The following is a 26109-nucleotide window of genomic DNA, read 5'->3' as shown; positions in this document are numbered from 1 at the left end:
CCAGTGCAGTCCATGTTTCTCAATCTGAGCAGGTACGTCAGGCCCAGTGTGATGCCTGTACAGACTCCACTGTACCTTCCAGCCATGCTTTACTGACTCTGCCTTGGAAACCTTTAACAATGTAACAACCGTTTGGTTTGGTTTGAATCGAATGAGCTTTATTGTCACATGTACTGAAATAAGTACAGCGAAAAGTTTACAAGTTACCACTTACAGCGCTGTCTTGGGTACAAGGTACCTGGGTACAGATTCCTCTTAGGGAAAAAATAATTTTTAAAAAATAGAAATAAAAAGTCCTTTGTAGCAATCTCTGTGATTCCCAAAGTATTTGCTGGGCACATGGGGCAACTGCCACTCATAAAATGAACACTGACAAGACAGCATCGGTTTAAAGTGACTTGAAAATGAAGCAAGGATGATGTGAGGTAACACTGTCTCACCCAGTGAGTGGTTAGGGTCTAGAATGCATTGTCTGGAAAAGTGGTGGAGGCAGGTTCAGCTGAGGTATTCAAGAGGGCCATTATTTGCCTAGAACCAGCATACAAGAGTATGGCAAAAAGGCAGGAAAATGGCAGCAGCTAATGATGCTCTTTTGACAATGCAAAGATAGACAGGTAGGAGGCTGGAAGAACACAGCAAGCCAGGCAGCATCAGGAGGTGGAGAAGTTGACATTTCAGCTGTAACCCTTCTTCAGGACTAGGGGTGGGTGTAGGGGGAGCTGCAGATAAAGGGGGTGGCGGAGGCAGGGTGGTGAGATGGGGTTAGGTGAAGACAGGTAGAGGATATGACCTGGTTGGGTAATGGATCCGGTTGGTGACAGGGGGCACTAGATGGGAAGGGGAGGGGCTGGGAAGGGAGTCAAAGGATGGGGAAGGAGGTTATTTGAAATTGGATAACTCAATATTGAGTCCTTCGGGCTGTAGGCTGCCCAGGCGGAAGATGAGGTGTTCCTCCTATTTGTGGTGTGGTTCATTGTGGCAAAGGAGGAGGCCAAGGATGATCATCTCAGAAAGGGAGTATTCGGGGGAATTTAAATGGGCGGTGACTGGGAGGTCCGGACGTACCCTGTGTACCCGGCTGCAATGCTCAGTGAGCCGTTCCCTAAGTTTACGTTCAGTCTAGACCACATCGGGAGCACCTGATACGATAAACTAGGTTGGAGGAGATGGTCCAAATGGTTTAAATTGGTGCTGTAACAATTTGGAGATTCCTTGAACCAATTATCAGCTGGTCTCTGATGTATTGCTGCCTGTCACAAAATTGGAGACAAAGTGAGGATGATTTGTTTGATGGATTTAATGGATATTTCACAGGGAAAGCACTGGAGTTCAAACACCAGCAGTCAAATGTTTAAAATAATGTGACTAGTTTCATCATAATTATTGCAACTTTGCTGTTAGTATTATTGCAATTTAAAACCCTTTGGAAGAGAACCTTCCTTAACGTAAAAAGAATAGATCTGCCAAGCAATGATGTCACAAAAAAAAGCTTTCCATGATGATGACTTTTAAAAGCTCAGATTTCTGCACTGTACCTTGGTCACTGATGGTTCAATTAATTCTGTTTTGCTTAGGCATCTGTATTTTGCTTTTATAAACTGTACCGCAAGATTATTTCATTATTTTTCAGACTAGAACATAATTTTCATGTAATCAGTTTGCAGAACTGGTTAACTAGTCTCTAGTGAGAATAAGTGTTTTGTTAATTTATTAGGCATTTAAGCAAAGATTTTAATCAAACAGAAGAGGCAAGGGCTGCTTTTCTCTCATGGTGATGTTGCACTGTGAGGAATTGGATCACCTTTATTGCAAGAGAATCAGAATACAAGTGGTTTTTATATACCTTCATAGATGGGGCCAGGGGATATTCCCCACTCATAATTGCCCATGAACTGAGTGGCTTACTCAGTATTTCAGAGGGTGGTTAAGAGTCAGCTCCATTGCAGTACGTCTGGAGTCACAAGAAAGCCATAATCGGCGAAGACAGTAGTTTGGGAGAAAGTGAGGACTGCTGATGCTGGAGATCAGAGTCAAAGAGTGTGGTGCTGGGAAAGCACGGCAGGTCAGGCAACATCCGAGGAGCAGGAGAGTCGACACTTTGGGTGTATGCTCTTCATCCTGATGAAGAGCTTATGCTCGAAACATCAATTCTCCTGCTCCTCGGATGCTGTCTGAAAGACAGCAGATTGCCATCCCTAAAGGGTATTATTGATCCCACTGCAAGTGTACAGGGAAATGGGGTTAGTTTGGATGGACATTTTGGGTCAACATGGATCGGTGTGGGCCAAAGGGCCTGTCTCAGTGCTGTAGGACTTCATGGCTGTATGACTCTACAGGGTGAGACCTCAGCTGGAATAACATACACAGTTTTAGCTTTATACCTAAGGAAGGTGTAGTCCTGATGAAGGGCTTATGCTCGAAACGTCGAATTCTCTATTCCTGAGATGCTGCCTGGCCTGCTGTGCTTTGACCAGCAACACATTTGCAGCTGTGATCTCCAGCATCTGCAGACCTCATTTTTTACTTGTAGGTTCATTAGATTGGTTTCTGGGACAACAGGTTTGCCTATGAGGAGACTGAGTGAAATAGACATCTATTCTCAGACGTTTTTGAGATTCAGAAATCAGAGGAGGTAGTGGAGGCTGGTACAATTAAAACATTTAAAAGGCATGTGGATGGGTATATGAATAGAAAGGATTTTGAGGGATATGGGCCAAATATTGGCAAATGGGACTAGATTAGTTTAGGATATCTTGGACCAAAGGGTCTGTTTCTATGCTGTACATCTCTATGACTCTATCTCACTGAAAGGTGTAAGGTTTTGGGAGGAACTGACAATAGATGTTGAGACAAAAACCGAAGTTGCTGGTAAAGTTCAGCAGGTCTGGCAGCATCTGTGAAGAGAAATCAGAGTTAACGTTTCTGATTTACAGCGTCCGCAGTTCTTTCTGTTTTTATTTAGTAGCTACTGCAGTGTTGTTTCCCCAGGCTGGAGAATCTAGAACGAGGGTCATAGCTTTAGGATAAGAAGTTGGCTGCCTCAGACTGAGAGGAGAAGAAAGATCTTCACCCAGAATCTTTGTGAGTACTCTGCCCCAGAGAGCTGTGGATGGTCTATTTTGAACAGGTGTTTCGCCCTGACAAATTCTGTCTACTTAGTTCAAACTAGTGAATCCCACAAACATTTGGCCTTGGTTCTGTGGGATTGACATAACCATCTGGTTGTTAATTCCGTTCCTGTATCTTATGTAAAAAGTGAGGTCTGCAGATGCTGGAGATCAGAGCTGAAAATGTGTTGCTGGTTAAAGCACAGCAGGTCAGGCAGCATCCAAGGAACAGGAAATTCGACGTTTCGGGCCAGAGAGAAGGGCTCTGGCCCGAAACGTCGAATTTCCTGTTCCTTGGATGCTGCCTGACCTGCTGTGCTTTAACCAGCAACACATTTTCAGCTCCTGTATCTTATGGTCTTATGACAGAAGAACATTGAAGGATGTTCTTGCCATCAATCTTGCTATGGACTGACCTGTGTAAATGGTTTTAATAAAATATGGCTTTATTTTATTGAGAGAAAAATTATTGGTTAAAGCAGATTTTAGGATCATAATCAAAGATTCAAATGGCCTATTCTGCTTCTACGTTCATGGTCATGAATAAACGAAACATATTTCACATTTAGGAAATCTGAAATAAAAACAGGCATTGCTGGAGAAACAGCAGGTCTGGCAGCCTCTGTGGAGAGAGAAAGGTTAACATTTTGAGTCTAATATAACCCTTCATTGGAACTCATTTCGAATTGTAATAACTACATCATGTTTGTATGAATTAACTCTAAATAACTGAAAGGCTTGTGTTGAAAGTGTAAATGAATAGTGTGGAATTCAAGGATAAATAAGTATGTACATCAACAAAACTATATTCACAAATTCTGTCCCTGCTCCTTCGGAAAGCTATTACGCCAAAAAAAAGTCTTTCCTCACCTATGGCTGCGGTAGGGAAATATTGTCCTCATTTCTTCTCCTGTTCAGTTGTTACTGCTGTTGGTAGTTACGTATGAGAATGCAAAGGAAACAATGTGCAGTACTGAGGGAATGCTGCACTGCTTTCTGCATGAAACACCATTTCTGTACTCCCACATTGTCTCGCCTAGCTGGATGTAATAGATTCGCAGCACTGCAGAGAGGGGATTGCTCTCCAGTAACCCCCAACGAACATACAGTCATAGAATCACAAAGCATGGAAACAAACCCTTCAGCCTGTGTCGATTATTAAAACAGAATGCAAACCTGGCGGCCAAATACATTGCTGCTTGTGGGAGCTTGATGTCTGTTGAATAGTTTACAGAGACTACAAGTCAAAATTGTTTCATTCTCTTTAAAGGGTTTGAGATGTCCTGTGGATGTTGAAGGCGTGACATAGTTGCAAGTTTGGTTTGCTTCTTTTAATAGTTTGATGTGGAGGAAATGATCTGAACAAGCCATTGCAATTTGCAGCAGGGTGCAGGGGAATGGAATTTGAAAAGTTGTGAAGTTCTGCATCGCTGACTGTTGTGTGCAGTCCTGACCTTTTTACCAAGAGAGTATTGTTATTGTTCACCTGGCCAGCATAATCACACATTTGCACCAGGGTGTAGTGAGTGTGTTCTTTGTTTCTGTGAAACTGTCATGGAGAGATCGCATTGCCCCTGTGTCTGCATCGAAAAGCCATGTGCAATCTGCCTCATGCTTTCATGGGATTGCCAACAGTTTGGAAGTTCCAAATCCAACAAGCCCTTTGTCTCTATTTGTAGCAATTGATAATACAAGCATGAGCACTAATATTCTTAAATGAATGAGAATGTGTTAATCAACACTGTCCAGGATGTTAATGAGGCCTCTCCTGGAGGACTGTATCAGGTCTGGTCGCCCTGTTATAGGGAGGATATTATCGAACTGGAGAGGGTTCAGAACATAGAACATAGGATGTTAGAACATAGAACATAAAAAAGTACAGCACAGAACAGGGCCTTAGGCCCACAATGTTGTGCCGAGACTTTATCCGAATGTCAATATAGTAACTTAACCTACGCACCCCTCAACTCACTGATGTCCATGTGCATGTCCAACAGTCGCTTAAATGTCCCCAATGACTTCATTTCCACCACCTCAGCTGGCAATGCATTCCATGCATTCACACTCTCTGCATGAAGAACCTACCTCTGATGTCTCCTTTATACCTTCCTCCTAATATCTTCAAACTATGATTTCTTGTACCAGTCCATCCTGTCCTGGGGAAAAGTCTCTGGCTATTGACTCTATCTATTCCTCTTATTATTTTGTACACTTCAATCAAGTCTCCTCTCTTCCTCCTTCTCTCCAGAGAGAAAAGTCCAAGCTTATTCAACTTTTCTTCATAAGACAAGCCCTCCAGTCCAGGCACCATCCCATCCTGGTAAACCTTCTTTGCACCCTCTCCAAAGCCTCTGTATGTTTCCTATAGTAGGGCTACCAGAACTAGACACAATATTCCAAGTGTGGTCTCACCAGGGACTTGTACAGCTGCAGCAAAACCTCGCAGCTCTTAAACTCGATACCCCTGTTAATGAAAACCAAAACACCTTATGGTTTCTTAACAACCCTATCCACTTGGGTGACAAGTCTATGTACTATGTACCCAGATCCCTCTGTTCCTCCACACTGCCAAGAATCTTGTCTTTAATCCTATATTCAGCATTTGAGTTCTACCTTCCAAAATGCATCACTTCGCATTTATCCAGGTTGAACTCCATCTGCCATTTCTCAGCCCAGCTCTGCATCCTGTCTATGTCGCGCTGCAGCCTGCAGTAGCCATCTATACTATGAACGACACCTCCAACCTTTGTGTCATCTGCAAATTTACTAACCCATCCCTCAACCTCCTCATCCAAGTCATTTATAAAAACTACAAAGAGCAGAGGCCCAAGAACAGAGCCCTGCGGGACCCACTCAACACTGACCTCCAGGCAGAATACTTTCCATCTACAACCACTCTCTGCCTTCTGTCTGTCAGCGAATTCTGAATCCAGATAGCCAAATCTCCCTGTATCCCATACTTCCTGACTTTATTAATGAGCCTACCAAGGGGAACCCTATCAAATGCCTTGCTGAAATCCATATACACCACATCTACTGCTCTACTGTCATCGACCTGTCTTGACACCTCAAAGAACTCAATAAGATTTGTGAGGCATGACCTGCCCCTCACAAAGCCACGCTGACTGCCTTTAATCACACTATGCTTTGCCAAATAGTCATAAATCCTATCCCTCAGAATTCTTTCCACAACTTTGCTGACCACAGATGTAAGACTGACTGGTCTGTAATTGCCAGGGATTTCCTAATTATCCTTCTTGAAAAGAGGAACAACATTTGCCTCCTTCCAATCCTCCAGTACGACTCCCATGGAGAGTGAGGAGGCAAATATCCTTGCCAGCGGCTTAGCAACCTCCTTTCTCACTTCCTGGAGCAGCCTAGGATAAATCTGGTCCGGCCCTGGGGACTTGTTGGGCCGAAGGACCTGTTTCCACACTGTAAATAATCTAATCTAATCTTATCAATCTTAATGTTTTCCAAAATTTCTAGCACATCAACTTCATCAATCTTGATCTGGTTAAGACTGTAGTCTAGCTCCTCTAAGTTTTCATTTACAATAAGTTCCCTTTCCTTGGTGAAAACCAAAGCAAAAAATTCATTTAGGAATTTCCCATCTGCTCAGACTCCACGCACAAGTTCCCTCCACTATCCCTAACTGGCCCTACCTTCTCCCTGAGTATTCTCTTATTCCTCACGTATGAGTAAAACACGTTTTGGTTCTGCCTAATCCGACTTACCAAGCCTTTTTCGTGTCCCCTCCTGGCTTTCCTCAGTCCATTTCTGAGCTCCTTTCTAGTAAGCCTGTAATCCTCTAAAGCTGTGCTAGATCCTCGCTTCCTCCACCTTACGTTAGTTGCCTTCTTCCTTTTGACAAGAAGTTCCTCTGTTCTTGTCATCCAAGGTTCCTTAATCTCACCCCTTCTTACCTGTCTCAGAGGAACAAATTTGTGCATCACTCGCAACAACTGTTCTTTAACCAGTCTCCACATGTCTGCTGTGCCCTTTCTGTGGAACAATTGCTCCCAGTCTGTACTATCCAACTCCTGTCTGATAGCATCATAATTTCCTTTTCCCCAATTAAATATCTACCCTCAGTAACTGCTCCTTTCAGTCTCCAAGGCTATGCTAAATGTGAGGCAGTTGTGGTCACTGTCACCAAAGTGCTCTCTCACCGCGAGATCTGACACCTGTCCTGGCTCGTTGCCGAGCACCAAATCCAAAATGGCCTCTCCCCTCGTCGGCCTGTCTACATACTGAGTAAGGAAACCCTCCTGAACACACCTGACAAAAACGGCTCCATCCAAACCATCTGCACCTAGGAGGTTCCAGTCGATATTGGGAAAGTTGATATCACCCATAACAACAACCCTGCTACTTTTGCACGTTTCCAAAATCTGTCCGTTATGAGATCTTCAATCTCTCAACTGCTATTAGGTAGTGTGTAAAAAAACCCCCAATGAGGCGGCTGTTCCCTTGCTGTTCCTAACTTCCACCCATACTGACTCAGTAGACAAACCTTCCTCAACAACCTTCGTTTCTGTAGCTGTGATTCACTCTCTGATTAGCAATGCTACACCCCCTCCTCTTTTTCCACCCTCCCTGTTCTTTTTAAACGTTCTAAACCCTGGAACATCAAGCAACCATCCCTGCCCCTATGAAACCCACGTCTCTGTTATGGCCACAACATCGTAGCCCCACGTACTGATCCATGCTCTAAGTTTGTCATTCTTATTCCGGACACTCCTTGCAGTAAAGCAGTCACACTTTAACCGATCCCTATGTTTCATCGCGTGAGAAACCTTCCTGATAGATGTTGCTGGGACTGGAAGGTTTGACTTGTTGGGAGAGGCAGGAAGGCTGAAATGTTTTTTCAGTGGAGCATAGGAGGTTGAGGGGTGACCTTATAGAGGTTTTAAAAATCATAAAGAGTATAGATAAGGTGAATAGCAAATGTCTTTTCCCTGGGGTAGGGGATTTCAAGACTGGGGCATGCATGTTGTTCTGATATTACACAGTAGTTGCAGTCCTCTGTGACCCCACACAATACAAAAATCATACCATATCAATGTACTTAAAGTGTTGGTGATGTAATCGTGTTATAGCCAACACGCATTTGAAAAGTTTGCGTTTTCAAAAACACGTTCCCTATTCACCTCATTGAGTTACAGTCAATTTGCAATTAATGAAAAATGCATTACAGCAGAACTACCTGTATTTTTAAGGAGAGAGGAGAAAGATTTAAGGACGACATGTGACACAATCTTTGTACACAGACAGTGGTTTGATTGTGGAATGAATTCCAGAGGGTGTGTTGGAATACTGGTACAGTTACAGCATTGAGAGACATTTGGATAAGAAATGAATAAGAAAGGTTTGGAGGGATATGGGCCAAGCGCAGGCAGGTGGGACTGGTTTAGTTTGAAATTATGGTTGGCGTGGACTGGTTGGGCCAAAGGGTCTGTTTCCATGCTGTATGACTCCATGACTACAACTCTATGACTCTATAACATGTAATAAATCTACCAGATATATAGTAGCTGTGGAAGGAGTTCCAACACCTGGTTTACTGGATACACCTGAATTAACAGGTATTTGTGGTATGGTCCTACAAGGAAGATCCTGTTTATGTTGGCTGTGATGGTTTCTGCTTGTGTTAGAATCTGACATTTTAAAAAAATGTTATTCATATTGAGTGGCAGACCAAGCTAAACGATCTACTCTTTCCTTTATTCAAACATGGAATGTAAACTTCACCAACAGCATTTATCGACCGTCCCTAGTTGCCCCTTGAGAAGGTGGTGGCGAGCTGCTTTCTTGAACCACTGCAGTCCATGTGCTGTAAGTAGACCCACAATGTAGTTACCGAGTGAGTTCAGGATTTTGATCCAGCGACAAAGTTCTTATGCTGTCTGGTATGCTCTTGACAAAGTTTGGACACTGAATCTCCGAAGCAGAAACCCAGAAGCTTAGTGAAAAACATTAGTCATTGGGAGCATTCAAAAGCAGCAAAGTGTAATGCACAGGCTGAGGGAGAGAGTTTCACAGCTGAGGGTGTTGGCAGCTGAAAGAGCTAGCAGCATAGAGTGATTGAGTGGGTTGGTTAACATTAATAATTCTTTGGAGAGTTTAGTGCTGCTTGAGGCAGCCTACTCACAGGGTTGCTGTCAGGAACTGGAAACTTGAGATTATTGAATATAACCCTGCTGAAGAGGCAGGCTCAGTGTGCAGTAAAACATGGTATCAGTGAGGAACTTTCTCGCAGTTTAACAATTAGTTGCTGAAATGGAAATAAAATCTGGGTTAATCTTGCTTTAATTAAACCGTTTTTTTTGTTGTGGTTTTAGATTCCAAAGATGATTTGTAACCCCCTGCAACAGATATAGCATTTTCTAGAAACGCATACTTTATATACAGTCTGGCTTCGTATATGTGTATATATAGTAAACTTTTCTGCTTTCCTATCTCCCTTTAATGGTCCCTAAACTCTTACCTAATTGATCAACATTGAAATGTGGATCCTGATGTCTCATTATGTGGCTGCTGTTCTGAGTGACATGCCTTTTGTTCATGCTTTCCTATTCTGCCCTAAAGAACATTAATGAACCAGATCCGGTGGCTCAGTGGTTAGCACTGCTGCCTCATAGCACCAGGGACCTGGGTTTGATCCTCGCCTTTGATGACTGTCTGGATGGAGGTTGCATGTTTTCCCTGTTGCTTTGTGGGTTTCCACCCACAGTCCAAAGTTGTGCAGGTTAGGTTTAGATTAGATTAGATTACTTACAGTGTGGAAACAGGCCCTTCGGCCCAACAAGACCCCACCAACCCGCCGAAGCACAACCCACCACTACCCCTACCTTTACCCCTTCACCTAACACTGTGGGCAATTTAGCATGGCCAATTCACCTATTGATTGGGCATGTCCATTGCCCTGTGGTGTCCATGCTAGATGGATTGGCCATGGGAAATGCAGGGTTGCCCGGGCGGAGGGAGGCTTTTGGAGGGTCAGTGTGGGCTGAATGGCCTGTTCCCACACTGTTGGGATTCTATGACTCTAGATGTGGCTTGACAACAATTCATGGTCCAATTACAGCAAATAGCTTTTTATTCCAGATTTATTCGGTTCAAATTCCATTTCAACTTGTGTTCACGGAGTCTCCATATCACTGGTTACTTTGGCACAATCTCCTAGTGTTTTCGGGAATTAAATGCTGTTTTTAAATCTAAGTTCTGTTGTTCAAAGAATCCCTGCGGTGTGGAAACAGACTATTTGGCCCAGCAAGTCCACACTGACCCTCCGAAGAGTAACCCACGCAGACCCATTCCCCAACCCAATTACTCTACATTGCCTCTGACTAATGCACCTAACCTACACATCCCTGAACACTGTGGGCAATTTAGCATGGCCAATTCACATAACCTGCACATCTTTGGATTGTGGGAGAAAACCTGCACTGGCATGGGGCGAATGCGCAAACTCCATACAGAGGGTCACCCAAGGCTGGAATCGAACCTGGGTCCCTGTGAGGCAGCAGTGTTAACCACTGAGCCGTTATGCCATGCTGCTGTTGCTGAATGCCCTCCAGCAGTTTCCCCTGAACATGTGGATATCCCTGTCTCAGTCCAAGCCAAGTAGCCTCCCTTTGGCTCCCTCATGTTGTACTGGGAAAAGTGGAAGATTTCATTTCAAGTTGAGATCCAGTGGATCAAAGCGTCTTCTACATTACCATCTACGTCACCAGAAACTTGTCTGGGATTCATTGCCACAACACTGGGATATATTGCTGCATGACTGAGTCTTAGTCTTTCAGTAAAATAAACAAAGAACTGTGGATGCTAGAAATAGGAAACAAAATAAATTGCTGGAGAAATTCAACAGGTCTGGCATCATCTGTAGAGAGAAAGCAGAATTAACATTCCAGGTCCAGTGACCCCTTCGTGACTCTGTTTTTCTCTCTCCACAAATGCTGCTAGTTATGCTGATTTTCTCCAGAATTCTCTGACCTTTGTCTCAGTCTTTCACCATCCCAGATCCCCACCACCACCCTACTGCCCCCTGACTCTCACCGAGGGCTCATAGCAATTTTCAAATCTCAAGCACATGTCATAATGAGAAAGGGTTTGAGGAGCACTGGGTTAGACGTTCCAAAAGCAGCATTGATGTCCACGTTTCCTTTGAAATTGATTAGACAGAAGAACCATCACCAGAATGAAATAAAACCAACAATTTACAGGAAAATCAAACACGAAACAGGGGTGTCATGGTGGCTCAGTGGTTAGCACTGCTGCCTCACAGCGCCAGGAACCCTGGTTAGATTCCAGCCTTGGGCGACTCTCTGTGGAGTTTGCACATTCTCCCCATGTCTATGGGGGTTTCCTCCGGGGGCTCCAGTTTCTTCCACAATCCGAAGATGCGTAGATTAGATGAATTGGCCATGCTGAATTGCCTGTAGTGTTCAGAGATGTGTAGGTTAGGTGCATGAGTAATAGGTTCAGAGAATGGGTCTGGGTGGGGCACTCTTCGGATGGTCAGTGTGGGCTTGTTGGGCTGAATGTCTGTTTCCACACCTAGCGATTCTATGAAATGTGAATGTTCGAGAGAAAAAGCAAATTCTGAGATCCTCTTTTCAGAACACAAATCATCCGACAGCTTTGATAAAGTTGTGAAGCTGCAGCAAAGATGCCAATGTTTTTAAAATCTATATCCACTTGGAAACAAATAACTAGTAATTATATTGGCTTGAGCTATGTTGGGGGCAGCACAGTGGCTCAGTGGTTAGCACTGCTCCCTCACAGTGCCAGGGTCCTGGGTTCAACACCTGCCTTGGGTGACTGTGTATGTGGAGTTTGCACATTCTCTCTGTGTCTGCTTGGGCTTTCTCTCAGTGTCCAGTGACCTTCAGTTTAAGCATATGTCAGGTATAGACGGGAGAGATCAAATGAATGCTGAGAGTATAAAGGCAGTAGGAGTATACTTAAGAAGGGAAATCAGGAGGGCAAAAGGGGATATGAGATAGCTTTGGCGAATAGGGTTAAGGAGAATCCGAAAGGCTTTTACAAATATATTGAGGACAAAAGGGTAACTAGGGAGCGAATAGAACCCCTCAAAATTCAGCAAGGCAGCCTTTGTGTGAGCCGCAGGAGAGGGGGGAGATAGTAATCAAATATTTTGCATCAGTGTTTACTGTGGAAAAGGACATGGAAGATATAAAATGTAGAGAAATAGATGGTGACATCTTGAAGAATGTCCATATTGCAGAGGAGGAAGTGCTGGATGTCTTGAAATGCATAAAGGTGGATAAATCCCCAGGACCTGATCAGGTGCATCCGAGAACTCTGTGGGAAGCTAGAGAAGAGATTGCTGGGCCTCTTGCTGAGATATTTGTATCATTGATAGTCACAGGTGAGGTGCCAGAAGGCTAGATGTTGGCAAACGTGGTGCCACTGTTTAAGAAGGGTGGTAAGGACGAACCAGAGAACTATAGACCAGTGAGCCTGACTTCGGTGGTGGGCAAGTTGTTGGAGGGAGGCCTGAGGGACAGGATGTACATGTATTTGGAAAGGCAAGGACTGATTAGGGATAGTCAACATGGTTTTGTGCATGGGAAATCATGTCTCACTAACTTGATTGAAGAAGTAATGAAGAGAATTGATGAGGGCAGAACGGTAGACATGATCTATATGGACTTCAGTAAGGCGTTCGATAAGATTCCCCTTGGGAGACTGGTTAGCAAGGTTAGATCTCATGGAGTACAGGGAGAACTAGCCATTTGGATACAGAACTGGCTCAAAGGTAGAAGACAGAGGGTGGGGGTGGAGGGTTGTTTTCAGACTGGAGGCCTGTGACCAGTGGTGTGCCACAAGGATTGGTGCTGGGTCCACTACTTTTTATCATTTATATAAATGGTTTGGATGTGGGCATATGATGTATGGTTAGTAAGTTTGTAGGTGACACCAAAGTCGAAGGTGTGCTGCACAGGGAAGAAGGTTACCTCAGAATACAACGGGATCTTGACCAGATGGGCCAATGGGCTGAGGAGGCTGAATAGGCTGGGGCTGTTTTCCCAAGAACGTCAGAGGCTGAGGGGTGACTTTTTAGAGGTTTATAAAATCATGAGGAGCATGGATAGGATAAATAGACAAGGTCTTTTCCCTGGGGTGGGAGAATCCAGAACTAGAGGGCATAGGTTTACGGTGAGAGAGGGAAGATACAAAAGAAACCTAAGGGGCAACTATTTCACACAGAGGGTGGTACGTGTAAGGAATGAGCTGCCAGAGGAAGTGGTGAAAGCTGGTTCAATTACAACACATTAAAAGCCATCTGGATTGGTATATGAATAGGAAGGGTTTAGAGGGATGGCAGGTGGGACTAGATTAGGTTAGGATATCTAGTCGACATAGGCAAGTTGGACTGAAGGGTCTGTTTCTGTGCTGTGCATTTCTATAACTGTATGACTCTAAGTGGATTGGCCATGCTAAACTGTCCATAGTGTCCAGGGATGTGCAGGCTAGGTGAATAGTGTGGGGATAGGATGGGTCTGGGTGGGATGCTCTTCGCAGGGTCAGTGTGCACTCGCTACGCCGAATTCCACATTCTGTGACGTGTACTTGGTTGGCAGAGCACTGTGATAGTTTTGCCTATTTTCTGAGAAATATTAAGGCTAATTATTAAACAAAGTGCAGCATAGTTATCTTCACCTTAAAAATCTATATTCACTTAGAAACAAATAACTATTAATTATATTGGTGGCTCAGTGGTTAGCACTACTGCCTCATTATATCTCAACCCAGATTTTCAGAAGCAGCGGTAGGGAGATTGCCATTGCACAGGTACTTACCACTGTGCCTGTTGTTCCCAGGCAGTCTCCCATCCAAGTACTAACCAGGCCTGAGTCTGCTTAGCTTCCAACAGTAGACACAATTGGGTGTGTTCACAATAAAATGGCAAAAGGCAGCTTTCAAATGTTAACTCCCAATAACATGCATGGATTTGGAGGATGGTAATTATCCGGGATGTCAAGTAGCATTCCGCAATAGTCCACGGAATCATGATGGTATATCCAGCTTGGATAATGGATGGGATTGCTAGCACGTTTGAGACGTACCTCTGTGATAATGTTGGATTGGTTCCACCCGTTGAGTGGGCTAGCTGTTTAAACCATGTTTAAACCCGTAGGAGGCACAGCTAACAGGGAGAGCAAGTTACTTCAACCTGAACAGCTCACTGCTTTGCTCAGCTTGATAGGTGTGTGACCTCATTTTAAAATTCAGCACCAGTAGAGTTCTTACCTGTGTAGTACAGGAGAATTGTAGGAGACAGAAATAGAAACAGTAAATGTTGGAGAAACTCAGTGGGTCCGGCCGTGTCCATGGAGGAAACAGAGCTAATGCTTCGAGCTGGTATGACTTTTCCTTGGAAATATTCATGAACTGAACTTGTTTTTAAAAGCGCAGCAATCTTTCCACAGTTCTTAGTTTTAAAACAGTCCTTTCCTATTTCAGTCCACAAACAAAAATGCAGAATAATAAAAAGATACAACATGTGCAGTGAGGAGTCTTATTATTCTGGCTCTGAGGTCACATTAATTTGTCATTAAATATTTGCTGGTAAAGATCTCAATAAACACATCGTTATGGGGCTGTCCTTAACGCTGATCAACAGCATCTACTTGTATCAATCCAGCACCTTTAACATAATAAAACCGGCCCAATCTTCCTTCTTTTACAAAGTAATTGAATAGACTTTGAAATGGAATTAGAATTAGATTTTACTGTCACTTGCACTCAAATATAGGAATGCAGGATTGTTGGGAAAAGTGTACAGGTCACCATTCACTGGTGCCATCTTCGTCACAAAACCAGAAGTTAAAAAAAAACAGTTGACATAAAAGAAATAGAACCACAAGGGAAAAAAATGTGCAGATCTTCTTAAAGTCCCATCTCAAAAATGGTGTTTGGAGTGCTCAGCCAGAACTTTGACTCTTTGACGGAGCCTTTGCTGTCTGAGCTACTATCCTCTCGAGCAGCTCAGTGTCAGGTTTTGGGCTTTAGTGCCTCTGTGAAGAACCTTTATCATATTAGTGATGCTACCTAAATATCAGCTGTTGTTGTAAAATGTACCAAAGGACTACAGACGAGCATTATGTCTGAAAAGGCAGGTTTAATAATACATCGTAAAGGAGGAGAGAGGGAGAGGGATGGCTGGATGTATTTAGGATGAAAATTTCAGAGTTTAGGTTCAAACCTGCAGAGGAATTAAAATCGGGGATGCTGCAGGGGTCTGAATGAGAGGAATGCAGAGAGTTATTGGGTAGAGACAACTACAGAAATAGGAAATGCAAATGCTGTGGAGTGATTTGAAAACAACGATGAGAATTTGGAAATTGAGATGCCTGAATGAGAAATGATCAACTTTTCACTTACAGTTTATAGTTGCCATTATTCCTTGGGGTGGGTTTGGGGAGGGGGAAGGGGTTTGTTGGGAGAATGTTGAGGTTGAGGCTTTTAGTAGTATGTTGAAAAGAACAAGGTAGAGGGTGAGGCCAATTCGGTTTTAGTAAACTGGAGTTTCAAGAATGCGTGAATTCTGAATGCCTTTGCCTGGATGCCTTTTGTCTTCTGTTGAGAATTTGGAAATTGAGATCCTAGAGTCATAGAGATGTACAGCACGGAAACAGACCCTTCGGTCCAACCCGTCCATGATGACCAGATATCCCAACCCAATCTAGTCCCACCTGCCAGCACCCGGCCCATATCCCTACAAACCCTTCCTATTCATATACCCATCCAAATGCCTCTTAAATGTTGCAATTGTACCAGCCTCCAACATTTCCTCTGGAAGCTCATTCCATACACGTACCATCCTCTGCGTGAAAAAGTTGCCCCTTACGTCTCTTTTATATCTTTCCCCTCCCACCCTAAACCTATGTCCTCTAGTTCTGGACTCCCCCACCCCAGGGAAAATAAACTTTGTCTATTTATCCTATCCATGCCCCTCATATTTTTGTTAACCTCTATAAGGTCACCCCTCAGCCTCCAACGCTCCAGGGAAAACAGCCCCAGCCTCTGCCTGAATTAGGCATGTACAATTTTTGACCCGCAGTTTATAGTTGGCATTATTTCTTGGGATGGGGTTGAGGGGGGAGCAGGATGTTAAAATGTCTGTTAAAATAACACACAAAGGGAAGTTTGTAAAACAACGTCCAAATCCTTTGTTGCACTGATACCCTGCCAGATGATTTTGTCCCAAGAAGAATTATAATTTAATTACATCTGCCAGTCAGATAAATTGTGAGTGAAGGCAATAGTTCTACTTGTGATGAGCAATTTTCAAATTCGAAAAAAATATCAGCTTTCAAATGAAGAAAAACAGCTGTGCTAATTTCCCCCTTCAGCTCCTTCTGCTCAGGACAATATTAAATATATAGATGTGTCTGGAAATAAAAGCATATTTCAAATATTCTCTCAGGCATGAAATAATATTAATTATACAGTGCCTGTGTGCAATTGAAGAAAAGCTCAGGAATAATAAGACCTTCAAGAGGTCCAAGTTCTTATTAAAACCCTTTCCCTCCCTCCCCGCAAAGCCCATGAATGTTTCATCAAATAGATGTAACTCAATGTTTCCAAGCCAATGTGTAAAATTCAAGCTTATCCCTTTGTTTGAAAATGTCAGTCACAGCCATCCAGAGTCAACAGTTGTCTATCACAGCTGTATGTACAGAATGGTCAGTTAATAACACAATAAGTCACGTGGTCAATTGGCTGTCTGGTGTTGGAACAGTGTGTTAAAAATAATTATCTTGCTCTTGTATGGAATCCCCCCTGCACTCAGAATCTACAGGACACTGATAGTGTTGCAGTAATGGTATGGAGGTGCTGGTGTGGACAAGCTCAGAAGTCATACAACACCAGGTTATAGTCCAATAGGTTTATTTGAAATCACAAGCTGTGAGAGCACAGCTTCTTCGTCAGGTTCCTAAGAATCTAATAAATGATGATTATATTTCAACCTGAAGCACTGCTCTGAAAGCTTGTGGTTTCAGCTTAACCTGTTGGCCTTTAGCCTGGTGTAGTGTGACCTCTGAGATTGAAATTGACAGATTTTTAATCAATAAGGGAAGCAAGGGTTATGGGGAAAAGGCAGGAAAGTGGAATTAAGGAATATCTCAGTGAATAGCGGTGCAGACTCGATAGGCTGAATAGTCTTGCAAGGACAAGTTCTGTTTACTGCATTACATGGTAAGTGTAAATGATTTGTAAAAGTTCAACATGAGAGCTGAGTTTATTAGAGCATGAGGAAGCCTGGAAAGGACAATCTTATCAACAGGTTCCAGGTGGTTGTGGAATTGGCAGGTTGACTGAATGGGAACAGTAAGAGTGTGATTTATTATAAGTATCAGAGAGCAGGGCAGTACAAGGGCACAGTTTAATTTTGTAATACAAGTGAAATTGCTTTGTTTGCCGCTAAGCCATTGCATGTTGTGAAACCATGTCTGTTTTCTATAGGCTTCTCTTTGTGTGCATGTCTATGTAAAGTCGCTGCTTTGTGCTCTGATGCAGACAGCATGTGTGTGCCCAGATCTCTGCCAAAAATCCCTTTGGATCCATTTGCTGGAGACACGGGGTTACAGTACTGAGATTTTCTGCTGTTCAGTTTTTGTTTATCCCTTGCTCTGGGAACAGCACCTTGCCTCATCTTAGTATCAGCTCCTCTGATTTGTTCTGGGGGTCTTGTCTTATACTTTGTGACAATATGAATAATGTTTGTAAGTGATCACGGGGATGGTGGTGGAGTGGTCTGTTAATGGACTAGTAACTTAATGATCATGAGTTCAAATCACACCATATCCACTGGGAGTTTAAAATAGGTGAATACATACATCTCAGACTAAATTATGAGTTGTTGTGGTTCTGTTCGCCGAGCTGGGAATTTGTGTTGCAGACGTTTCGTCCCCTGTCTAGGTGACATCCTCAGTGCTTGGGAGCCTCCTGTGAAGCGCTTCTGTGATCTTTCCTCTGGCATTTGTAGTGGTTTGTCTCTGCCGATTCCGTTTGTCAGTTCCAGCTGTCCGCTGCAGTGGTCAGTATATCGGGTCCACATCGATGTGCTTATTGATTGACATGACCAGCTATCCTTAGTAGCCACACACGCAGATGACAAGCAACATGAATTCGACTGGGACAACACGACTGTTATAGGACAAGCCAAACAGAGAACAGCCAGGGAATTCCTAGAGGCATGGCACTCATCCACAGATTCAATCAATAAGCACATCGACCTGGACCCAATATACCGACCACTGCAGCGGACAGCTGGAACTGACAACCGGAAGCGGCAGATTCAAACCACTACAAATGCTGGAGGAAAGATCACAGAAGCACTTCACAGGAGGCTCCCAAGCACTGAGGATGTCACCGAGACAGGGGACGAAACGTCTGCAACACAAATTCCCAGCTCAGCGAACAGAACCACAACAACAAGCACCCGAGCTACAAATCTTCTCCCAAACTTTAAATTATTAGTCTCAGACTGTAATGGTGACTGTAAAACTCCATCTGGTTTACCCTTGTCCATTAGTGATGGAAATCTGCTCTCCACTCCAGGTCTGCCTGTATGTGATTTTAGCCCCACAACAACATGCTTGACTCTTGACCTCCTGTGAAGTGGCCAATTAAACGTTCGGTTATCACGAAGCCAGCTCACTGTCACCTTCACAAAGGTGATGGCCCAGTGATACTATTGCTGGACAATTAATCCAGAGACCTAGGTAGTGGTCTGGGGACCCAGGTTCGAGCCCTTTCATGGAAGATGGTGGAACTTGAATTAAATTAGGGCATAGCTAATACCTTTCTGTTTTAGTAAAGAGTGTTGCCAAGTAATGTGAGTATACCAATACCTGAACAGATATCAATAAATATGAACACTCACCTTTGACTGTTTATTGTTTAGAATTGCTGAGAGCATAAGTTTTGAAGTGTCAATTATAGCTCAGTTGGTAGCACTGCACCTCTGAGTTTGGATGGTGATGGGTTTGAGTAACACAGGAACACAGCGTTCTGAGCTGATAATCTATTGCAGGGCAACGGGAAAGCTACACTGCTGCCTATGCAGTTAGTCAGGTGAGATTTAAAGCAAGGACTTTATTTTACTTCTGGGATGTATGATTAGATTACATTCCCTACAGTGTCGAAACAGGCCCTTCGGCCCAACAAGTCCACACTGACCCCCCGAAGAGTAACCCACCCAGACTCACTTCCCTCTAACTAATGCACCTAACACTATGGGCAATTTAGCCTGACCTGCACATCTTTGGACATCTTTGGTTATGCAAGAGATCCCACGAAATTATTACAAAGACAAACAGTAAAATGATGTCCGGTGTCAAGGCTGATATTTATCCTTCAATCACTATCACAGAAACCAATGAACTGGTCATTATCACATTGTGGTTTGTGACTCTTGCTGTATGAGAATTGTCCATCACTCTACCTGCATCACCAACGGTGACTTCAGTTCAAAAAAAAATTAGTTAGCCGTTAAACACTTTAGGATGTCTTCTAGTTTCAAGCCACATCCATGGGGATTCCTGTGGAACAGTTATTGTGTCCCTATATCCAGACAAGGAGTCCTAGGTTTTAGCCCCACCTTCTCCAATTGGTGTGTAATATTAACATTTGGGAAACGTCAGTAAATGCAAGCCTTTTATTTCTTGAATGCTAGGTTACGTAAGTCAAATATGTGGCTGAAAATGTCTTTTGGAGCCAGTAGAGACACAGTGGGCTGAATGGCCTCATTCAGTACTGTAAACTTCTACGGTTCTACATTGAAGCTTTTTGTCTTGCACTCATCAGGATAAACATAAGAACTCCAAATAATCACAACAATTTATACTGCAGGAAGTAGAGGCGTTGATTGGTTTGCAAATCACTTGTCAATTTTCAGTTCTGTTTGAACAATTTGAAGCATGTTTAATCTGAGATATAATTTGGAGATGCCGGTGTTGGACTGGGGTGTACAAAGTTAAAAATCACACAACACCAGATTATAGTCCAACAGGTTTAATTGGAAGCACTAGCTTTCGGAGTGACGCTCCTTCATCAGGTGATTGTATTAAGGAGCGTTGCTCCGAAAGCTAGTGTGCTTCCAATTAAACCTGTTGGACTATAACCTGGTGTTGTGTGATTTTTAACTTTGTAATCTGAGATAGGAATTTCTCCAGTTTCAGCAACATCATTGATGTATTTGTGAAGAATTTCTCTGGCACTTCAAGCCAAGTTGTTACTCTTGCAGGCTATTGTTACACATAGTGCTAAAGAGAGCCCTTTGCTCAGAGTGCCTGACCATTTCTCTGTCTTTGCTTTTCTTGCAGTGGCGCCTTTTCTGAAGTAGTCATGGCGAAGGAGAAAACCACTGGGAAAATGTTTGCAATTAAATGCATCCCAAAGAAAGCCTTGAAAGGCAAAGAAAGCAGCATTGAAAATGAAATTGCAGTCCTCAGAAGGTAAGGAACTGAGAAGTAATTTAAGAACCAGGCTGTGAGATGGACACAACTCCTTGCATGGATGTGTGCAAAATGTTTGATCTAGCTGCTGTAGAGTTGGGAGTTTATTTTAAAAAAGGCACAACTTTGATTCAAATTACATTTATCCAATACTTGTTGCATTGCACTACGTACAATTGTTATGTAAAGGGAGAACCTTCTGGAAATATCTGGTGGGTCACTAAATAATAAATTGATGATTATTGAAGGTTGAAGTGGGAAGTATGTGTCTTGTTCCAGGTGGGTCCAAAGCTAGAAGACATTGAATGAAAATTAAATGTTGCACTTCAAGAAGAGATTGAGGAGATTTTATTTTCTCTCAGAGTTGTATGTATTTGGAAGTCTCTGTTTCAGGAGCTGGTGGAGGAAGGCAGAGGTAAATAGATTCTTGTTAGGCACAGGAATCAGGAGCTGTCGGGAATAGATCGGAATGTGGAATTCTCAACAGAAATTGGTCATGGTCTTGTTGAAAGGGAGAGTAGGCTTGAGGGCCTATGCCTAGTTTGTACATTTGTAACAAATTCCATTCGGATGAAGGGGACAGTTTTAAACTAATTGGTTGGGTTTAGGTTCAAGTGGATTACTAACTTTACACTAGCCCAATATAATTCACTGACTTCAATGTAGGATAGAAACAGCTGGGGATGGAAAACCAACCTTTTACCCAAAACCATTAGCTCTCAACTGGCAGCTTGGGTTTATTGAATCCCTACAGTGTGGAAGCAGGTCATTCAGCCCATTGAGTCCACACTGACTCTCCAAAGAGCATCCCACCCAGACCCATCCCCACATGCTATATGTGATTTAACATGGCCAAACCACCTAACCTGCACATCTTTGGGCTGTGGGAGGAAACCCATAGGGACACAGGGAGACCGTGCAAACTCAATATAGACAGTTACCCGAGGGTGAAATTGAACCCAGCTCCCTAACGTTGTGAGGCGATAGTGCGAACCACTGAGCCACCATATCACTTGGTAATATCAGTGCTCCACCTGATCCTGTACCCAGCAAATTGGATTAAAATTTCATTGTCATTTCACATTAAGAACATAAGAACTAGGAGCAGGTGCAGGCCATCTGGCCCCTCAGTTCTGTTCCACCATTCAGTAAGATCATGGCTGATCTTTCTGTGGACTCAGCTCCACTTACCCATACTCTCATCATATCCCTTAATTCCTTTATTTTTCAAAAAAAATCTACCTTAGCTTTAAAAATGATTACTGAAGTAGCGTCAACTTCATCCCTGGGCAAGGAATTCCATAGATTCACAACTCTCTGGGTGAAGACGTTCCTTCTCAATTCAGACCTAAATCTGCTCCCTCTAATCTTGAGGCTATACCCGCTTGTCCTAGTTTTACCTGCCAGCGGTAACATCCTCTCTACTTCTGTGTTATCCATTCCCTTCATAATTTTATATGTTTCTATAAGATCCTCCCCTAATATCAGACTCAATGCATAAATTCTGCTTCTCCCTTCACAGATGCTGCCAGACCTGCTGAGTTTCTCCAGCACTTTCTGTTTTTATTTCAGAACTGCATCATCTGCGTAAGTTTGCTTTTATAAGCTATCCCGGTGATGTCCACAGCTATAGTGCCAACCTGCCTTTCTCTTTAGAGAGAGATAAGATAAAAAAAACCTGCAGATGCTGAAGATCTGAAACAAAAACAGGAAGTGCTGGAGAAACTCACCAGGTCTGGCAGCATCCATGGACAGAAGAGACAGAGTTAATGTTTTCAGTTCTGTGAGCCTGCTTTAGGGATACTGGAGGACACAGTGCAGGCTTTCAGCATTTTCCATTCTGTAGTTTTGTTGTCACTGATTTCCAGTATTTGTTACTTTATGAGTTTTTTTCCCTCTTGGTCTCCGACTCTGAAAACTGCGCAGGACATCACAATATTATGACAATTCCCGAGATCTACTCAGACAGTGTTTATTAGCTTGAAACACAAAGTTTAAGGAAGTAACACAATAGGGTTTATTCAGCTGACAGTAAGACTTGATTTTTTTTTGGATTTGAATGTTATTTTTCTCTTAGTCTCTGTGCACTACAGCTGGCTAGATTAATACATATGTAATGCAATCAGGTTTCCACTCAATACCTAACAACTCACCAACCTGCAATTCTGATTTCCTGCGCACACTTGATCTTAATTGTTGCACCATTGGCCGTCATGCTTTCACCCCATCAAGGCCTCACGTTCTGGAACTCACTGTCATTGCTCCTTTGATGCTTCCTCCTTGAATTCTGTATCGAGTTGTAGATGCTAAGATATTAAGTACATTCGGGGCAGACATAGATAGCTCTTTGGAGGCTAAATGAATCCAAGGGTTCAGGGAAGGTGCGAGTTGGTGGAATTGAGGTTGACATTTTACCACGGTCTTAGAGTCTTCCGTGGAGCAAGTTCAATGGGCCAGTGGCCTAGTATTATGTTGGCTTTTGGCTATCTGCATATTTCCTGTGACTCGAGGGTCAATGTTGTCAGATGGAAGTCACATGACGTGACACTGCAGCACATAAAGTGCTAGGTAAACGCGCGTTCTCTTTTTTTTTATAGATGCGTGGGTCTACAGGCCATCTCCCATTTTCTTTGCTTCCTGTCAACAGTGTCAGCCTCTCCTTGGCCTTTGTTTCAAACAGTTGTCTGCAGCCTTTTTTCTAAAATCTGCTTTGTAATTTAGGATTCCTACAGTATGGGAAGTGGCCATTTGGCCCATCAAGTCTACACTGACCTTTTGATCAGCATAGCAGCCAGATCCACTGCTTTACCCCATCACCCTGCATTTCCCATGGTAAATTCACCCAAACTACACATCTTTGGACTGTGGGAGGGAACCCACGCAGACAGGGGGAGAATGTGCAAACTCCACACAGACAGTCTCCTGAGGCAGGAAACGAACCCAGGCAGCTGGCGCTGTGAGAACCACTGTGCCAACCCTAATGTTGCCCTTAAAACAGAGCCATGTTATATATAATGTGTTGCATTGTGTGAGGGAAGTAAATTTAAAAGTATAGCATCCACCACCATAAATGACTCAAGTCAAGTAGGACAATGGGACTTCCATGCATTTGAATCAAATGCAAATAGATATGGCTAATATATAAGCATCTTCAAACTATTTTTGACCTTTGTTATGCAGCATTACATAGGTCATGTCATCTGAAGAAAGAGTAGCTAACATGAAAATTGAAAAAAAAAGATTTACAAAAAGATTTGTAAAATGAAAATATATAGGTACCAGGAGCCTAGGAATAAATAATCAGTTAAAAGTTGACTACCTCCCACAGGTATGTAATAAAAATCGAGAAAAGAAAATCGTTAGAGAAGCACCAAATAAAAGGGAAAATGCAAAAACTAACATTTTGTAAGGATTTAGAGGCTAGCTCACCCAAACTCCTCGTGTCATTACTGTGGATGCCATTAATCTGAAATAAACATGGAAACTATTAAAGTTACTCCATAGGTCTAGCAACATCTATGGGAAGATTAGTCAGTTAATGAACCAAATGACAACTCCGTGAACTTTAAATGTGGTGGCAGTATTCCCAAATTCACCAGTTGGAAAAGGAAGTTAAGGTATGACTCTCAGAAGGGAGTCTTGAACTCAATGGGGTCATTTGAGCTCAGTGTTGAGTTCAAACTGACCCTGTTTTGGGAGTCAAACCTTTTTAGAGTGGATATGAATACTCTTGAAGGTTGGATAAGATCTATAGAACTGTCATCGGGTGAAGCTATTTAAATATCCAAGCCTTTAAAAATAAAAAAATACTGGACGCCTTTGTCATTGAAAGTTTAAAAGTCCCTGTTCTACCAATTGCAATAGCTGTTTGTTGACTTTTCTCCAAGGACTATCATCATGTCCTTGTGAATGCTTCTCTGCTTTCCACAAGCTTTTATTATCTCAGCCGGGTGAAGTCCTAAATTTACAACTTAATTCACAGCTCAGAGATTATTGAAGAGTGGTGTATTAGTTGGCATGAATTAGCATTAGAGTGGCAAGGGAGCTATAGGAGCCAATAACTAGCTGGGGTGGGGGTGTGGTTTGATATTAAGTTGACAAGGAGATGTCATGGGGAGTGGTGAGTATCGATGGGCTGTCAGGTCTCAGGACTAGAGACCATACGATTTCTCGGGTGAAGTCCCACAGAGCCATGGTTGGCTTTTTAGTAAGCTCACCGTAGAATTCGGCAGCTCCATCTCCGATCTGTGTCCAGGGAATGGTAGTCCTGACTATTCCACCCTTACTACCCCCTCTCTCGAAAAGATGATTAGGATCGACAGACCACTTTCTACAGAGGTAGATCTGCTGGCAGAAGATATTTCCTGATTTGTACCTTCCTGACCACCCTAATAGTGACAGCTCAACATTTCCAATCATTGACTTTCCTTCAGAGCTAGAGGGAACCATAATGGTGAACATTAGTTTCTCTTGATATTTGGTTAAACGTAAGAGAGGAGAGCAGAAAGCAAAGAATGGGAGCAGGGTAAGAGAGAGAGAAACGAAAATCCCATCAGAGAGAAAGGCTGAACATCTTCAATAAAACAAAGAACTGCACAATGCTGGATATCAGAAACAAAAACAAATTGCTGGAAAAATTCAGCAGCACCTGTGGAAAGAGAAACTGAATTAACATCTCAGCTTCAGAATTAACAACTCTGCTTTCTCTGCACAGTTGCAGTCAGACCTGCTGAGTTTCTCCTGAGCATCTTAAAGGTGGGAATTTTTTAGATTAGATGAGATTACTTACAGTGTGGAAACAGGCCCTTCGGTCCAACAAGTCCACACCGACCCTCCATTCCCCTACATTTACCCCTTCACCAAACACTATGGGCAATTTTAGTATGGCCAATTCACCTAACCTGCTCATTTTTGGACTGTGGGAGGTTACTGGAGCACCCGGAGGAAACCCACGCAGACACGGGGAGAATGTGCAAACTCCACACATCTGGGTGAGAAATGGCAAGAATACAAAAGTAAAATCCCGCATTCACTCTAAATCAGGAATAAAAGCAGAAAACCCTCAGCAGATCGGGGAGAATTTGTTGGGGGTGGTGGTGGTGACAGAGTTAATATTAACAGCCGTAACACTTCGTCAGAACCCAGAAGCTGCCAAACATTTCCAGTGATTTGTTTTGTTCGTTCGTTACCTTTTGAGAGCGAGAATTGTTGGTTTCCTGGCCAGAGGCATCCAACAGTTGCAGAATGTTGAAGAAGATAACAGACAACAACAAAATGTCACTTGCACTTGGTTTACTGCCATAATTGCGTTTCAGAATATATCCTCCACACAACATGTGTAAGTCTGTCTGTCAGAACTCACACGGCTAAGGAACAAACTGTCTCTCTTACTTATGGAAGTAAAGGCAACCATGAACCACTCAGGGCACAGTTAACTAGGAGAAAGTGAGGACTGCCGATACTGGAGATCAAAGTTGAGAGTGCGGTGCTGGAAAAGCACA

General features: G+C 43.1%; 1 protein-coding gene across 1 annotated transcript in view; it reads left to right on the top strand.

Annotated features, from left to right (window-relative positions):
* camk1da (calcium/calmodulin-dependent protein kinase 1Da) overlaps positions 1-26109 on the top strand; it is a 423380-nt gene that overhangs the window by 122005 nt on the left and 275266 nt on the right. Inside the window, exon 2 of the mRNA XM_060843087.1 lies at positions 20477-20608. Within this exon, the coding sequence (XP_060699070.1) occupies positions 20477-20608 (132 nt within the window). The remainder of the gene's footprint in view (positions 1-20476; positions 20609-26109) is intronic.

Source organism: Hemiscyllium ocellatum, chromosome 23 (genome assembly GCF_020745735.1).
Source record: "Hemiscyllium ocellatum isolate sHemOce1 chromosome 23, sHemOce1.pat.X.cur, whole genome shotgun sequence".
NCBI lineage: Eukaryota > Metazoa > Chordata > Chondrichthyes > Orectolobiformes > Hemiscylliidae > Hemiscyllium > Hemiscyllium ocellatum.
Note: the sequence above shows the minus strand (reverse complement) of the source record. Positions and strands in the feature narration are given on the sequence as shown.